Genomic DNA, 17,713 nt, shown 5'->3' on the forward strand with positions numbered 1-17,713 from the left:
TCTACTGTTGTTCAATTTTTTCAATTCGGTCAATTCTAAGAAAAGCAGGGTATTACACTGTCGGGCTTGGTCGACTGTAGCGTTCTCTCTTGTTTTTCTTATGGTCGTTTTGTTCTTCAGAATTGTAGAAGAATATTGGCTACCATTTTCAATATCCAATCAGTCGGAGAGTTCTCTCAGTATGTTTCTTATTTCCATTTCAAGACAAAACCTGGAACTTCATTTTGTAATAATTGAAACATTTCTTTTTTCTCTTCATTAAACCACCCTTTCTAATATTGGTGTCTTTACTAAAACGTGTTATGGGTTCCTATTCTGCAGATACGTTCCGTGGAGAATGGCCACTTGGATGGTGTGTTTATGCACAAGAAGGCGCAACGCTTGAAATTCCTCTGCGAGCGCAATGACAAAGTATTCTTCAGCAGTGCCAAAGGTGCTTCATCGTGTCAAATCTACTTCATGACGCTCAACAAGCCAGGCATGGCCAACTGGTAAAAATGGCAGCAGCAAAAAACAAGAAAAAACAAAAAAAAAAAAACAAAAATAAAAAAAAACAATTAAAACAAAAAAAAAAACAAAAAAAGAAGAAGAAGAAGAGTATAGAAGACGGTAATGGTGCCGATGATGATCGTGTTAGTGATGAAGACAGCAGCTGACGAGAGCAACTGAGTAACCGATCGATGTGGCGACCAGAGTAGAGAGACGGAGAAGGAGGGAGTGGAAAGGGAGCGGAGGGAGTCGTTTGCAAACAAATATCAACAACATAACAATTTGTATTCTTTCAATTTTGCAAGCAACGGCAGGAGAAGCAGGAAGAAGAATATCTAGAGAGAAAGAAGAAGAAACACATTACGAAACGAAAAACAATTAACAGGTTTAAGTGAAAAGTGCGTACATTGTAAGCGAAGATATCCTAAACCCACACTCACACACAAACACACACGAGAAATTCAACAGGGCGACGTTTCAATTAGTAAAGTGAATGAAAACGTAAATAATGTATTTAATATTTATATAAACGGCAGAAAAGTTTTGACGCTCACTCGCCGAGGTTTTTCGTCTTCGCATTCGAAACAGTTGTTTGTTTGTAAGTTTGTTTATTTGTTCACAAATACATATTTGTCTCTCTTGTGTATGTAAATGTGCGTTACATATGTAACTATACATAAATATATATACACATATATACATATGTATGTACGTATGTGTGCGAAACAAGCTAATTACACAGACACACACACACACACACAGTTTCATTTCAAATGTCATTATTATTATTATTATTATTATAGATAGTTGTGTGCGTGTTGTTTTTTATTACATATTATATTATTTTATATATTATTATAATTATTATTTGATTAAAAGTTAAACTTAAGTTGATGCCAACAACAATAACAACCACGCAGCAGAGAGCATGCATGCAATATATAAATATATATGTATAACGAATTTTCTATTTATGCGATACACAAAAATGTTGTAATTCGTTCGTTTTTGTTCTTGCGCATAGTCTATGGTTTTTATTTGTGCGTTTATAACGTTAAAAGCTTAGTGGAAACAAACAAAAACAAACAGAAATCTATATTAAAAGGAAAACAAAAAAACGCCATTGTAAAAACTAAGTGATACAAAATAAATAATATAATATTAAAAGAAAAGAAAACGTGTTATAAGCAAACTCGGAACAATTCTAAGTTATTAGAAGTTTTAATTAACTAATGGAATGGAAAGCAACGCAATTATATGAAAAACTGCTAACAAACATTTGAATTCTGCTATAATGCACGATAAACAAATTATATATGAAAAATGGAAAGCTAATTCTATAATATTGAAATTATAAAATAAAAGTCAAAGGCATGCCGTTAAATAATTCAAGAGAACAAGAAAAACGCTATCGAAATAAAATGAAATAAAAGTAAAGTAAACCAACCTAGTTAAGCTGCATTTTTTACTGAACTTTTTATACAATTGAACAACGGAAAACGAGCGTGAAACATAATATACTTAAAAAGCAAAACAAAATAAAATAATAAACTGAACAAATATTAAAAGAATTCTATGAAATTATTAGCATTTGTTAAAGTTAAAATTAATGAATGCAGCAGCAGCAGCATCAGCTTGTGAGCTGTGCTGAGCATTTTGTTTGTGTTTCCTTTAATTTTAATGAGCATGCTGCAATATACATAAATGTTTAACTTAATTATTTAGCAGCCACACACACACACACTCAGCAGCAGTTACGAATATGAACAATATTGTCAATTTATATGCTAATTGTGAGTGCTGAAAATAATAGATTTCCCCCTGTGTTTCCTTTGTGTATCGTCGCACCCGAAAAGGACATACTTTATAAAATATTGTTTGTTTTTTGTGTTATAGAAAAGGAATTAAAATACAAATTATCCCATATTGATGATTGCGTTTCAAGTATACACACATCGTCCCTCTTTGATTTACATATCTTGTTTGATTGCAAGGTATCTATGGAAATGCAAATTAGAAACAAAACAATTAGTAATATAAAATGCTTACTTTATTTCTAAAATAAAACAAGTAAAATTATGGAGAAATGAAATGTACATCGCAAAAAGAAAATTATTATTATAAATATATATATAATCTCAAAATTAAAACAAATAAAAACGAAACAATACAACATTTGCTCTTTCATTTCAATGACCTCGAAACACCTGCGTTCACAGACACATGGGCATAGCAATGGTTAGCGGATCGGCATATCCAAAGGCTCCCTCTTGGCCATTAAGCCGCTGGACAGATAACAGCCAACATCGAAAACGTTTAAAGAGGCTCGAGGCACTTGACTTACTATTCTGAAGAAACAAACTCCACCACCTTGCAAACATGCTTAGAACTAATTTTTTTTAACCTTTCCATTAGGGACTGCTTTTAAATACTGTTACAGTTTAAGCAAGTCCATGTTGGACCCATCCTTTCAGGCTATACATTGCGGACATACCTGTTATTAATCATCTACGCTCTTTTGTTCAATTTCTAAATTTTTTCAGTAACTAAGAGATAAGTTTCTCAAGGTATTTTGAAGGCATTTAATAATTGTCCCAAATTCGGACAATTTGTAAATAAAGCACACAAAAATTTCAAAATAATAATAAAATAAAATTTATAGAAAAAAATGTCTTTCCAAAAAGCATTGTCTTTTCCGATATTTTAAGCAAAAGAATGAGATCCCCTTCTGTCTTGAAGGACTGTAAAAAGGCGTCGATGAAAACTTTAATGATTCTTAATGGCTTATATATGTATGTACATATGTAAGACTTCCCGCGAGCTAGGCATAGTTTGATTGTTCCATTTCCAGAATGTTTTGGGAAAAAACGCTCTCTTAGATTGGAGACTACATAAATAGCTTCTTCAAAAACTTGTTAGAAATGAAATTGACATTAAATTAATAATCAACTCGATAACTATTGAAAACACTGCTTAATAGGAAATGAGCTCAATGGGAGGAACTTAAAGTGAGATAATTGGTAATAGTCGAGACGGGTTATAGACATATGTACGTAAGTCGCTACACAACCTTCGGGCCCTATCAATGGATCTAAGTGGAAGTCCACTTATGAAGAAACTTAAGCTGACGAGCAAGGTATTTATTTATTATTTATTTTTCATGCTACCAATTTCTTTACATGTTTTTATATTTAACATAAGCATTTAATCCCTACAATCAAATTTATCACCTTAACAATACTGGTCGAAATTTGTTGAAATCAATTTATTAACTCAAAACTATAAATGAATTTTGAAACCAAAAGAGGTGGGAAACTTGTTTAGGTAACGCAATGTTCACAAAAGAAGTGGTTGCTTTTGCACCGATTATTACTTCTCAGAGAAATGACCGGAAAATGTAGTCCATACTTTAAGCAAAATCAATTATTTACGTTTCTGAAATCTACATTTCAATTTTTTATATTTAAAAACAGCAGCGAGCGCCTTTTCCAACACTGGCTACGCAGCTGACGGAACACTGCGTTAAGTTGGCTGCGCTGCCCTTCTAATTTGACAACTGCTCAGTTTTTCTTCCTCTTCTCTCTTTTCTTTTTTACCCGAGAATCGGTAGGTGTTGTTTGCTGGCATTATAATCGCCGATTTTTGCGCGAAAATTGTAACATCCAATAAAAAACACATTCGAAATCTTATCCTATGACATAGCGTCGATTGACGCAAATGATATTTGAACACATGTTACAGTCTGTGCGGGTTAAAATGTGGTGCAAACTAAAACAGTCCCAGGCTGTTAGTTAAAAATTAATTATTTGCAACTTTACGACAATTGCAGCAATGGGTCGCGTAATTCGTGCACAACGTAAGGGCGCTGGGTCCGTCTTCAAGGCGCACGTCAAGAAGCGCAAGGGAGCCGCCAAACTGCGTTCCCTGGACTTCGCTGAGCGTTCTGGCTACATTCGTGGTGTTGTTAAGGTGAGTTGTGGGTTTGTTGCATATTGCAGTGTGAACTAAATGGTCTAATTTACTGCATTTTTTGTTCTGTAGGACATCGTGCACGACCCTGGTCGTGGCGCTCCTTTGGCCGTCGTTCACTTCCGCGATCCCTATCGCTACAAGGTCCGCAAGGAGCTGTTTATTGCCCCCGAGGGCATGCACACCGGCCAGTTCGTATACTGCGGTCGCAAAGCTACCCTACAAATTGGCAATGTGATGCCACTGTCTCAGATGCCTGAGGGTACCATCATTTGCAATCTGGAAGAGAAGACCGGTGACCGTGGCCGTTTGGCGCGCACCTCTGGCAACTACGCCACCGTGATTGCCCACAATCCCGACACAAAGAAGACCCGTGTCAAGCTGCCCTCCGGCGCCAAGAAAGTTGTGCCCTCGGCCAACCGTGCTATGGTCGGCATTGTTGCTGGCGGTGGCCGTATTGACAAGCCCATCCTGAAGGCTGGTCGTGCCTACCACAAGTACAAGGTGAAGCGCAACAGCTGGCCTAAGGTGCGTGGTGTTGCCATGAACCCTGTGGAGCATCCTCACGGTGGTGGTAACCATCAACATATTGGTAAGGCGTCGACAGTTAAGCGTGGCACATCCGCCGGTCGTAAGGTCGGTCTCATTGCTGCGCGTCGTACCGGCAGAATTCGTGGTGGCAAGGGCGATGCCAAGGATAAATAAGTACGCTAAGGAGCAGGAACTTCCGTCTGAGAGCGTGAGCAGCGTGTTGGTGGTGATGTTTTATATTTCTCTGCTGCTGCGTTGTGTGAACATGGAAATGAAAATCTATCTGTATGTTTTTAACATGCAATTGACGGAATAAAAATAATTTGTAAAAACTATATTATGTTTGATTTTATTGCATTATACGGCGGAAAACACAATTTTTAAATGTGTTAGAATCGGTAAAAACGGATATGGTAGCACTGTCGACTCACTGTTATTTAACAGTTCATGGCTCTGTTAAATATTAAGTGCTTTTGCAAATTTAGTGTCGACTTTGTGCATAAAAGTCAGCCAGGATTAATGATAATATTTATAAATAATAATTACTATAGGTAATAATAACTACAAATGCTTTCAATTCGAAATGTACATTGTTTACATAAATCTGTTATTTGCATGCCGACTACCGATAGCACTAAACGATTGTTGAAGAGTTCGATCGAAATAATCGTTTGTCAGCGATAACAGAATGGCAGAGGCCGTAAAGAGGCACAGAAACAAACGAGAAAGGCCAATTGATAAAAAATGCTTTTAAATTAGAAATTAAGGTGAAATATTTGTTAATAACTAGTGCTAAAGAGAAGTGACAAATTAAACAACCAATATGGATCGCACCTTCTACGAAGGATGGCTTATAAAGTCGCCGCCATCGAAGCGCATTTGGCGTGCTGTAAGTATTTACAATTACATACATTGCAATGCCCAGAAAGCCTAATTCGAATACCAAATGGTCAGTCAAATGTGCAATCTGCAAACCGCAAGCAAAAAGTGAAGTAAAAGCGACCAAGCAGCTAAGCAACTGCTATAATATTTTTCTCTAAAAGAAAAAAACTACATTGAGTCACACAAAGCAACGCACCAAACCAAGCACTGGCATTTTTGTACAATTACTGTTGAGCGTGTGTGTGTATATATGTATATGTATGTATGTGATTGTGTGTTGCTGTCAGATACATAATCATTTTTAATTCATTAATAAGCTGCTGTCTGCATTACTGCTGATGTTGTTGTCGCTGTTGTTGTTGTTGGTGCTGCAGTTGTGGTTAGCACTGTGGGAACTGCTTTAAATTTATTAAGATGCTAACAAGCCGTCTTGTAAATTGTGAATGAATTTGTACGCAAACACGTATGTACATACATACACTCGTGCACAAATGTATGTACACGTTAAAAGAGGCGCAGCAGGGCGTATTAAATTACCACAGGCTGGCAGCAACTGTTACGTTTAATCAAATTTATTTAAAGCAAGTAGAAAGTAGTAAGAGATAGGCAAGCAAAAGCAATGTTGCCGACAAAGGCGCGCACAACACACACACACACACAGCTGTACGGGTTTTGATTATTATATACACAAATACAGAAGCATATACATACATACATATATGCAACAGTTAAGCGATAACGAATTGGCCCGTTGTTGTCTGTCATGCATTTTAAGCAGCCTTGTACTTGCTTTTTGTTTATGCTGCACACAGTCGTACATACGTACATATTCTATATATGTATACCTTAATATGTATGTATGTATATACATGTGTATGCATATGTGTGTATGGCTGTTTGTATATACTCAAGCGATTTGCCTGCAAATTAGCTGCGCCTTTTAGTTGCGACTCAGGGAGTCAATTTCTTAGCCTGTGTGTGGCCGCATGCTTATTGTTTGTAATTTAATTAAGCGCTAAATTGTGCAGACTACGCAAATTTTCGCCCCCCCATACACAAATGCAAACACACATACATACATACATATGTATGCACATACTTGTATGTTTGTTTGCTCAAATTGTTTGTGCCAAACTTACAATCACATTTAGCAGAGACAACAACCACCTTAACAGTGTACTGCCCTTCAAGCATTTCAGCTTAAATCGCACAGCTGTTTTGCAATTAAATGCTGATGTGGGTGTGTTTGTTGTCATTGTTATTATTATTATTGCTGTGTTTGTCCAAGAAAAATGGCAATGTAGTATACATATACATATAGTATTCATGTATGTAAATTGTGATTCTCCGGAAAAAAAACGGCGCTTACTCATCAACACCCAAGCATTGCTGATTACTGCGCCAACTGGACAGAGGCCAACTGGTCAACACTCATAGCTGTCGTGCCGTGCTGTGTTGCCTCATATCCAAACCAACATCGTCAGATGTTACTTGCAACTCACTATTCATATACAAGTATACACATAGATATTTATATATCGAGTTTTGTGCCTTATCTAGCTACTATTTTTTTACTTTTCATTGGCTCAGCGCTGGCGTCGTCGGTGGTTCACGCTCAAGCAGGGCGAGATACCCGAGCAGTTCTGCCTTGAATACTACACCGATCACAATTGCCGCAAGCTGAAGGGTGTCATCGATTTGGATCAATGCGAGCAGGTGGATTGCGGTCTGCGACTGGAGAATCGCAAACAAAAGTTTCAGTTTATGTTCGATATTAAGACTCCGAAGCGCACTTACTATCTGGCCGCCGAAACGGAAGCGGACATGCGGGATTGGGTGAATTGCATATGCCAGGTGTGCCATTTGCATGACACCAAGCAGTCAAATGAATTGCCACTCAGCGCACTGGGGACAGGTGAGTGTGGTGGGGTCTAGACTCTACAGTAAATAAAATGGACAGCCTACTATAAAATGTCCAAGAGACAACAAAGCAAATATGTGGGATAGGCCTCTATATTGCCAACGAATATTTATAAAGTGCAAGACTATCTGAATGATTGGGGTGTGGTGCTTTTAAGGCCATTAACATAGCGACGACCAAAAAGTGCGGTATTTCTTCTTTTGGAAGCAATAACACGATTTTGAAAACAAAAGAAATTTCATTAAAATGTGACATTTTAAAATAAGAAATACATTTATTATTTTAGATACGGGTTCAATTATCTTGAAATGTTCCATATGAGTTCATCTCTTATTTAAAGGTCTACAATTCTTTATCTACATTCGAGTATGTACTTGTATTTAAAAATGATTGAAAGAGACTACAGTTCACGAGCATGTATTAATAAAATAATCAACTTTGCGTAAGTTTATATCATCAATCAATTTCATCAAAATCGATAAATTCTTAGAAAAGTTATTAGAGAAATAATTTCACTTCAATACTACGCCCATAAACTGCAGGACTGTGTTGGCTTTCTTCCCTTTGCTTCAACTATGGGCTCATAAGTAGGGATTTCCACGACTGTAGCATTCCCTCCTGCTTACGTTTTCTTTTGTATTGTTTTTTTTTTTAAATGGAGCACTTAGTACATAGTTAGTATATTGCGCCTTCTTTTGCTTATTTCTGCCTCTTTCAAGGCACGATTTATAAGTTTAAATTCAGCAATAGGCAATATTTATGAAGGCGCTAAGGTATGATCATTTTGAAGTTGTTTACAAAATAGGTTTCTAGGCTAAGAGAATTGGCAAATTGGCAATTGAAAGAAATCGTAGGATCGCGATAAAAATAAATCTAAATTACACCAGTAATTGGAAAAAATGTTGAAAATGTGAAAATGTTTAAAATTTAAAGAAGCACATTATAATTTATATCTAAAAAGCTTTTACGGATATTTTGATGATTGTTTGTATTTGTTTAAAACTAGTTCAAATGTACAGAATTCGACTCAGTGACTTCAGAAACTTGTCTTTTAGCTAAGTTGAGACTGAGCTAATTTTATTTAAGAGTCGTTTTGAAAAGTGTCCTAAATATAGTTAAAAACAGAGCTTTAATGAAAGATTTAATCTAATAGTTTCTTGATTAAAAACTGTCATTCATTACAAATTCGTTTTGAAGACAAGAGCTAAGACATTCAAATAAAAACCATCAATATCCTTATACATATTTGCCTTTGAAAATAAGTTGACCGGGAATTTTATGTGCTGTTCCAATTTGTATCAGTCATGGCCTAACATTCCCTCCTCTATCCCTTTATAGATGAGAACCGCACGCAGCACACAAGCTCCAGTGTTGCATTAAGTAATTCAACCAACAATACAACCACCACATCGTTGCACTCGTCGACAGGCGGTGGCGCGGCTGGTACAACTTCGTTGATACGACGACCGGCGGTCATTGATCAGCAACCGTCGGCACAAACGGCTACAGCGGATTCTGTGTATGTGAATACGGATTACAATAATCGCGCGACTTTGCTGTGCGATGCGAATTTGGATCAGCAGCATTTACTGTCGGCGGCACAACAGCAACCACCGCCCTCTCCCGCCACAGCGCTCTATTTGAATCACAGTGCTCTGATTCAAGCGCAAGCTAAGGCACAAGCACAGGTTGAGGAGCAGCAACACCAGCAACAGCAGCAGCAGCAGCAGCAGCAGGCGGCCCGTTTGGCCGTCAATTCAAATGGTGTGGTGCGGAAGCTGCCTGAGAATCTGGTGCTGACACAACAAACGCTGGCCGAGGCAGCGGCTCAGCAGCATAGCAGCGTACAGGCTTCGCCGGCACTGAGCACCGCCTCCGGGCCCTATATACCCATTAGCGAATGTTTCTCCGGCAGTCCCAAGTTCTTAGCCAACAATCCAACGACGCCGCTAAACAATTTGGATCCAAAGTTCTATGAAACGCCGCGTAGTCATAACAATATCGGTCTAAACTTGACCAATGATCAATCCTATTCACCCAAGATAACAAATTTAAGTTTGGTAAGTGCACTGAAAGAGCAACATCACAACATAACTCCCTCATTATTTCATTCCCTTCAGCATCAGTTGGCGAACAGTAATGCCAGCAAGCAGCAGCGAAGTCAACGTTCCGACTCGGACTCGGAGAGTGTTTTTACCGATGACGATGAGTGGGCGCATCCATTGCCATTACGCGAGAATGTTGGTAAGTGTTAGCCTTCCCATAAACAGATTTTATTTTTCGTTGTAATTGTATTTCTTTTTGATAATAGATCGCAGCACCAGACCTTCTGATAGCTCTATAGAAAATGAGTCATTTGTGTTGACCTATTCGCAGCGTTTCTCAAAAATGCCCGATGAAGCCGGTGCTACGCCCATGACAGAGAAACAGCAGAAATTAGGAACGGCTGCTTTGGCAGCGGCTGAGGTTGGCAGCGATCGCACCCTCGAAAAGTTGGCTAAAGTGCTAAAGAACAAAAATAATCTCATATTGGACTTCAAGGATAACGAAAAGTGAGTGGAATGAAGGCATTTCGATGTTTGTTGTTGGTGGGGGACAGTTCCCGGTCAATCATAAGTTTCTTTATAAACACCTATTCCTTGATTGACTCTTGAAGAGCTCTAAGTTTTGTTCCTCGTTTGCTGGTTCTTTCTTCATTTCTCTATTACTGAATACATATTATTTTGTTTGCAGACATCTTCGCGATCTGCCCCAACTGTCGGATACGGAGAACACGTCGCCGGCTATAGCGGCGCATCGTCATGCCGCATCGTTAATCGAAGAGAGCTATGACATTCCACGCTCCCATCAGCTGCCGTATCACAATCTCAGCCAGCTGCTGAGCGAGCGACCGGCGACGAGCCCGCACAATAGCAATCCCATAGCCGCCTCTACGCCCAACCTAATGGCGGAAGAAAGTGGCGGTGTCGGCATTGCGAGAGCTGCCTCAACGGCAGTCTCATCGCCGAGCAGTGTGCGTACCCTGCCCCGACCACATTGCTATACGAACGCCGCACCCACTATGATGGAGGGCAATGTCTTTCGCTATGACTTTATAGAGCAAACTGATTGTCCGCCTGTTAATCGCAAGCTGAAGCCCAAAGCACCCATCGGCCTACCGGAGACCCAAAGAGTAACAATGGAGGATAAGCCGCCCGAAGAATTTCCCGCCAAGCCGCCCGTCAGCGCCGTTGACTATATGACGAGTAAATTTGGAGCGGCGCAACTGCAACAGCGCTTAGGTGGTGCTGGTGGTGCTGGGCCTGTACAACCACCCAGCGTTGATCGCAAATGCAAACCAAATGCTTACAAAGTAAGTGCTAGCAATGTTATGATGAGAGCAGTGAATATTTAAAATACTTTTGCTCGTCATTTCGTCCATTGAAGTTTCTGACTTCCATAGCTGAATATATGCATATTGCGTGATTATTTTAAACATTTGTACAATTAACTCGTTGCTTTCTAAAGTAGGATTAAAGATGGGACCTGAATTGGCTAAGAAATTAGTATTTGTGATTGGAAAGGAATGGGCAGGACATAAGAATATGGTTTTGAAACTAGTTACTGTTTATGAGTCTATGTCAAAGTTTTTTGTGCAGGCGGATTCATGTAGTATTTATTTTTGTTATTGTTATTCAAGTGTGAATCTTGTAAATTGTATTGGGATCGAGCCTGGAGAGTCACAGGCTTGGTATTGTTTTTAGAATATTGTGTGGGAAAATTTGCTTTCTGATTTGTTTACTACTCCTCTGATGATATTGGAATGTTTTTGTTTGTTGCAGATGAGGACGATTAAAAATCATTTAGTCTTTTTAAATGTAAAAAGCACAAACTATCTATAAGTTTTCCTATAAGTCTTGGACTTAGATCTAGTCTGTAAATTGATTGGAATTAAGTTTGATCCAATTTTCCCTGACCAGTAGTTAATCACGCGCAACTCCAATGACGATCTTTAGAAAACCCTGTCCTTTACACATATTTTCCGTTTTTGTGTCAATTCTAGCGCGGCTCTTCGGCCACCATGTCACCAGCCACGCGTCGCTCCACTGGTGCCTCAATATTCATGGCCCTGCCGCACGAGACGGATGTGCAATCGTTAGGAGCTGCTTCCCACTCTCATGAGACGCGCACATTGCCGCGCCAGCAGCATCGTCCGCATCCCAACAGTCCGGGCAGCGTGTCCGTGCAGCATCAGCGCACGGCCTCGGCAGCAGCGGCCATGACGACGTCAAGCACCCAAAAGCAACAACAACAGCAGGCGGCAGCGGCCCAAACCGAGCACAAGTTGCAATATTTTGATTTGGATGTGACGAACAAGCCGCCGTTACTGAATCGCCAGAGCATGAGTGTGGGAAATCTGTATACGGGTGGTCCGGGTGGTGTTGGTGCCGGTGGTGTGCGTCTGGGTGCCGTTGATGCGACTGCCACGCGAACGCCAGTCCAAAGCAGCGTCGTCTACAATGTGGTGGACTTTGTTAAAACAGAGGCGTTTAAGCGCATACGCGAGGAGCGCCACAAGGAGAGCAGCGAGAGCAGCTCCACAGCCAGCAATAACAACAACAAATGAAAGGATCATAAGTCGCGTGTATAACTTAATCACAATTTCCAATTCGATTTGTCAATTAAACGTTTAGAAATTGGGTTTCATTTGAACTCAAATTTATGTGCAATGCCTTGCAGCGCATTTATTTGTTGTTGTTTTGGGGGGAGAGAGGGTCATTTCTCGCCCCCCAATTTAGTGCCTAAATTAACGAATTGATTAAATGCTGTTTAGTATAATTGCTTTGAATTAAACAGTGCAAACAACAAGTGCTTGGACATTCGTATTCATTTTGAATTTATATACATATTTACACATATCTGCAAGCAAAACGTTTATAATTATAACAAAAAATGTAATTTGTAGTATTAAGTTAGTTATTGTACTATTTTTGTTTATTGTGCCCATAAATATACGATTTCTGCAATTTTGTGGCTTTATGTAATCAAAAATTCTTTTGCTCTCACTGTTGAATTGTGCTTCCCCAAGTCTCGAATGAATTCTATAGTAATTTTTTTAGACTTAAGCTCGAATGTAAACGCAAAACATATACACACACACACACACATACATAAATATTTTGAGTGCTATTTTTACAATGCAATTTTTTAAATCGACATTTACAAATTATATTTATACACACACGAGTTTTAAACGATAACTGCAATAATTATACAACCATATTGTAACAAATAAACGACAGACACAAGCGCGACTTGTAAATGTGCTTTAAAAATAATGTGTTTAAATTTGATTTTTTAGCTGTGCAGAAAAATGAAATGTAAGGGGCTTGGTTTTTAATTGTAATATACAAGAATACTTATAATTAAGAAAAACAGGCGACTCTTAATATTCAACACAGAAGCTAGCTGCTGTTAATGGCATTCTCAACATCCAGATCTGGCTAGAATATGCCATTAGTTTCAAATTAAAGAAAGTGATGATCAATATGAAAGATTATGTGTTAACAAAGGTTTCATTTTTCAAAATGTTCTTAAAAGGGAGGAAAAAAGCATTCACATTCATTGAAATTTCAGCAGAATAATGATTCAAAGCATTCATCACACAGCTATGGGAAAATATTAAAAAAATGTGCTACAATATTCCAATAGGAATTTGTCGGAAACTAAGATCGGAAAGTTTGGTTAAAGTGCGCCAGAATAATGACGCATATACAGGGTAATTAATTTAATTCAATTCAGGACCCTAACTAGCGATGTCCTTGTTTGTTGGGCACACCTATTATCATGACCATCTAAAATTTCACTTTTTAATGAATTGACTTAATATTAGGTTTGTTTCTGATTTATAAATTACACTTAGACTCTGGAAAAACGGAGTAAATGTGAACGAAATTGGTAAAATATAATTTCTAGTAATTCCAATATCGCTTCATTAAAATTATAGTTGACCTTAAAACAATTCCACATTTCTAATTTGTTACTTGTTACTTGTAGAGTATAACAAATTCGTCAGTTTGTAACTGTAACTGCGGTCTAATTAATATAGTAAGTAATAGTGTTTCCACAAATTCCACAAATTTCCACAAATTTGGACAAAGTTGGATTCGATTGTATGTGCAATACTCGTTGTTATAGCCTGTACCCAAAGGGTGAAAGGGTAAACTAGTTTTGTGCGAATTATATATATTATTGATCAGGGTGACAAGCCGAGTCGATATAGCCATGTCCGTCTGTACGTCCGTCCGTCCGTCTGTATGAGCGCAAGGATCTCAGAAGATACAAGAGCTGGAATTACCAAACTTTGTATATAGGTTCCTCTAAGCCCTAGGCAGGTCAAGTTTATTTTTTTATTCTGATACAGGTACAGGGTATTTGAGAGTTGAGCTTGCTCGACTTTAGCATTCTTTTCTTGTTTTTATATGAATTGCAAAGAATCGTTTTAATAATTTCTTAAAAATACAAAGCAAACATTCGAAAAGCAGCATGAGAGACGATATCAAAGGCACAAAAGCACAACGGGCGTTAGTTTTCCCTTGGCCGTATTGACAATTTCCACAAAAAAGAAGAAGAAAAGGGTAGAAACAGGAAAACTGGCAAAAGTGTGAGCAGAGGAAAAAGGAGCGAATCAAGCCAAAGCTGAGGCGGCATGCACTTTCGAAATTGCTCGCATTCCACTGAGTTTGTGTGCGTCGGGGGTGTGGAGTGTTTGGGTGTTTGGGGTGTTTGGGGTGTTTCGGGTGTTTGGGGTGTGTGGAGTGTTTGGGGCGGCAGAGGCGTGCACATATATTTTATTGAAATTGATATTCTTGGCAGCAAATGCATTTGCGCGTAGCATATTACTTTTATTATATGTTGTAGCTACTTGCTGTGTCTCTTCATTGCGTCTTGTATTTGTATTATTTATATTATATTATATTTGTATTATTTTATTTTGTCTCTTGTCTTCTTATAATGGTAAAAAAATATATATTGAAAATGGCAAATGGGAATTGCTGACAATAAGGGGTTAGCTTCCAAACATGCACATACATGCATATATTTGTGAGCACTGTTGCCGTGCTGCACTGCTTCTGGTTTTGATGCCAGTGTGCAAATATGTTCGGCATATGACATGATTTTTAATACATTACGTGAACTACAGTGGCAACTATGTGAGAGAAATTAATGCATTTCGAATAGGAGTACAAGTATTAAGAGAACAGGGGCATGTTGACCCAAATGCATTACAAGTAGTTCAAATGTATGAATTGCCTATTACGGGCGAAATAAATTACTTTTAGTATTTGTGATGGGGATTTTCTTTGTCCGCACAGCTTAGCTGAATCACATTAGATTAGGTAGATTAATATACAGCACTATCATCGATTAAGGATATTACTGTATGCAAGGGCGTAGGCAGCTTTTACCAAAGGGGGGGCCCACAAATTAAAATGTTGGTTAAATAATGCACGATGCATTTAAAATATAACTTATGCATATGATCAATGGAAAAACTTCTACAAATCCAACTCAGATCCATTTTATGTCGAAATAGGGCGTCATAATAATGAACGTGTGGTCGACTTTATATGGAAGAATTTTTTATCCCCCCTGCCTACGCCCTTGACTGTATGGATTGTGTTCTGACGGCGTTATTTGTAATTGCATCTTTCGAAACTAGAATGGTAACTTCTTCTAAAATTTAAGTTCCTGTAAAAAATGCTTATTTTATACTTCGAAAAAGCGATGTGCAATTTAATATGTTTGGTCAATTCTTGTTCACGAAGCCGTGGCACCCATTTCTATTTCTATTTAATGGTTCTAAATGTACTTTATATGGCAATAAACTTTTCGAACGCTCCTTATTAAATATTGAAGCAATGTACTTAACGCATTTGAAAATGTTCACCGATATGCAAATAAATAATTGAACTATCTTGCAATGAAATATCTAATAATCTGAATCTGTCTAATATCTATCTGATAATATCCTTATGTATTAAGCAAGGTGCTTAATTCAAAGGACGTTTCGAACTTCATTATCTGTTATTGATTATTATTGTTATTTTGAAAGAAAATTGTTTTCTTATTCGAAACTATATATATTCAAGTCAAGCCAATCTTTTTTAAATTGTATTTATTTTTTTATTTAGTGCAACAAACTTGTTCACTTGTATAATTTAAATTGTACAACAATTTGTAATTTTACATCAACCAGCAAATATCACATACTTGTATATAGAGCCAATCAAATAAATTGAAATTAAATTACGTAAGCCAACTTTTTGAACATTTCTTCGTACCAAATTAGAATTATTCTACAATAGATATCCGAAAAATGTTCGCAGTTTCTCAAGATTATTTTAAATTAATAGAACAGAAGGTGAGGAAGGAGCCTATGGATTAGTCGAAATAATAATTTTGTGAAATCATAGCCATGACTGAATTTGTCCGAAGGGGAAAAAGTTTCTTTAAAACTTGCACATACCTTAAGCTGGATCGTCTACTGTTTGAAGTAGTGCTAATAAGTTTGGGCGGAGCTCCTTCAGTTGGCTATTTCACATACTTGTACACCCACAAAATTAACTTCATTTTTGCACCCATTTTACAGGGAATAATAGAGCGCACACAATTTGGTTAGAACGCCGGGCTAGGCCCAGGCTATGATACGAAACATAAGCAAACAGTTCATTATGCAAATGCAACATGAAACTTGGGCTTGCCAGAGTCGAGCAGAGGCTGCTCGCTTTGTGTGTTTCTCTATGTTGCCTGTTTATTGTGCAGACAGACGGTGCTGGCAGGCGGCACACAAAAAGGCAGAGATGCACCGCCAGAACGAGCAGAGGCGCAGGTTATAGGGAGCGGCTGGCAGAAGAGCTGATGCAGCAACAGTAGCAGAAAAATAATTAGAGCCTGCCAGGCTGGCACGCATTATGCTACCAGGCGGATAGTCTGGCAGGCATTGTTAACCAGTCAGCCAGGTAGCTACTACTGTGTGTTCGTTTGGCCTCCCGGCACAGCCCCGCCACCGTCTTCGACACCATAGAAGCAGATGCAGATGCAGATGCAGGAGGAGTTGGAGGCAGCAGCAGCAGCACCAGCAGCAGCAGTGACAGTTTCAATGCGCAAATCTGCATAAATGCGCATTTTAATTTTGTTGCACATTTTGCTGGCTGCACAAGCGGCGTCTAATTGAAATGCAAGCGCCACGGTGCAGCACTTGACTTCTGCTTTAAAGCCAACAGTGCACCTTTAATGCAAACATATAACAGCCTCATCCGCATCATCCTCACTGGAGTATTCCTGGGTATGCTCATATGCCAGGGCGTGCGACTGACAGCACCGATCGGGGGAGTTCATGAAGTTCATGCGGGCACGTCACAGCCATCAACGCAATTTTTATGGCCCTTTAGTATTGAAGGCAGCCAACCAGCTAGCGCGGTACCGCAGCAGTAAGAGTGCGGCCGACATCTGGGAGGGGGCGGCCACCCATACGCACTGAAGTGTCCAATGTTTGGGAGACAGCCCGTGCCTGTGCCGTGCCCGTGCCTGTGCCACCATCATCCAGTCAGTCGTTCGAAGCGGCCGTGCCATTAGCAAAACCCTTTTGCGTTTATTTACCTTTATTTTTTATTTATGTACTTGTGTTTTTATTATTGAACGACGACATGACATGAATATCAATGAGTGTCAACAGCGTCAATCGGTCCTATCAATGTCATAAAACGAGCGTGTCATCAAAAACGGCGCCAAATTGCCAAAAATAAAATTTAAATTAGCAGCGCCTGACCAGTTAGAGGTATGCCCGGTGGGCCTATATCGTCCACAATAGCGCAAAACGGACTTCAATTGTTAGCGTGTGCTGAAACTTTCACAAACGCTCTATAAAGATGCTGCAAA

At 38.8% G+C, this 17,713-nt stretch overlaps 3 protein-coding genes across 11 annotated transcripts in view; all 3 read left to right on the forward strand.

Annotated features, from left to right (window-relative positions):
- Window positions 1-995, forward strand: part of LOC115632107 (traf2 and NCK-interacting protein kinase) — a 49,566-nt gene extending 48,571 nt beyond the window's left edge. For all 8 annotated transcript variants that reach the window (XM_030529091.1, XM_030529092.1, XM_030529093.1 and 5 more), the window contains one exon: window positions 322-995. In XM_030529091.1, coding sequence (XP_030384951.1) covers window positions 322-495 — 174 coding nt within the window. In that variant the 3' untranslated portion in view covers window positions 496-995. The remainder of the gene's footprint in view (window positions 1-321) is intronic.
- Window positions 996-4,318: 3,323 nt separating this feature from the next.
- LOC115632123 (60S ribosomal protein L8) lies at window positions 4,319-5,324 on the forward strand. Its single transcript, XM_030529127.1, has 2 exons — window positions 4,319-4,458; window positions 4,531-5,324. The coding sequence occupies exons 1-2, from the start codon at window positions 4,321-4,323 to the stop codon at window positions 5,161-5,163; spliced, it is 771 nt and encodes a 256-aa protein (XP_030384987.1). The 5' UTR covers window positions 4,319-4,320; the 3' UTR covers window positions 5,164-5,324.
- Window positions 5,325-5,709: 385 nt separating this feature from the next.
- On the forward strand, window positions 5,710-13,075 carry LOC115632215 (protein daughter of sevenless). Of its 2 annotated transcripts, none has more exons than XM_030529272.1 (7): window positions 5,710-5,878; window positions 7,462-7,786; window positions 9,131-9,852; window positions 9,913-10,036; window positions 10,104-10,344; window positions 10,526-11,144; window positions 11,835-13,075. In XM_030529272.1, the coding sequence occupies exons 1-7, from the start codon at window positions 5,813-5,815 to the stop codon at window positions 12,396-12,398; spliced, it is 2,661 nt and encodes an 886-aa protein (XP_030385132.1). In that variant the 5' UTR covers window positions 5,710-5,812; the 3' UTR covers window positions 12,399-13,075. The 2 variants fall into 2 exon arrangements, with proteins under 2 accessions (XP_030385132.1, XP_030385133.1); XM_030529273.1 differs by lacking the exon at window positions 5,710-5,878 and adding an exon at window positions 7,323-7,386.
- The last annotated feature ends 4,638 nt before the right edge of the window (window positions 13,076-17,713 follow it).

The sequence above is a fragment of the Scaptodrosophila lebanonensis genome, unplaced genomic scaffold (assembly GCF_003285725.1).
Source record: "Scaptodrosophila lebanonensis strain 11010-0011.00,11010-0021.00 unplaced genomic scaffold, SlebRS2 tig00001415-arrow-pilon, whole genome shotgun sequence".
Taxonomy (NCBI): Eukaryota; Metazoa; Arthropoda; class Insecta; order Diptera; family Drosophilidae; genus Scaptodrosophila; species Scaptodrosophila lebanonensis.

Coding starts and splice junctions, on each gene's coding strand:
- LOC115632215 (XM_030529272.1), top strand. CDS start 5,813: ATGGATCGCACCTTCTACGAAGGATGGCTTATAAAGTCGCCGCCATCG. Junction 5,879..7,461: donor CGAAGCGCATTTGGCGTGCT/GTAAGTATTTAC, acceptor TCATTGGCTCAG/CGCTGGCGTCGTCGGTGGTT. Junction 7,787..9,130: donor ACTCAGCGCACTGGGGACAG/GTGAGTGTGGTG, acceptor ATCCCTTTATAG/ATGAGAACCGCACGCAGCAC.
- LOC115632123 (XM_030529127.1), top strand. CDS start 4,321: ATGGGTCGCGTAATTCGTGCACAACGTAAGGGCGCTGGGTCCGTCTTC. Junction 4,459..4,530: donor ACATTCGTGGTGTTGTTAAG/GTGAGTTGTGGG, acceptor TTTGTTCTGTAG/GACATCGTGCACGACCCTGG.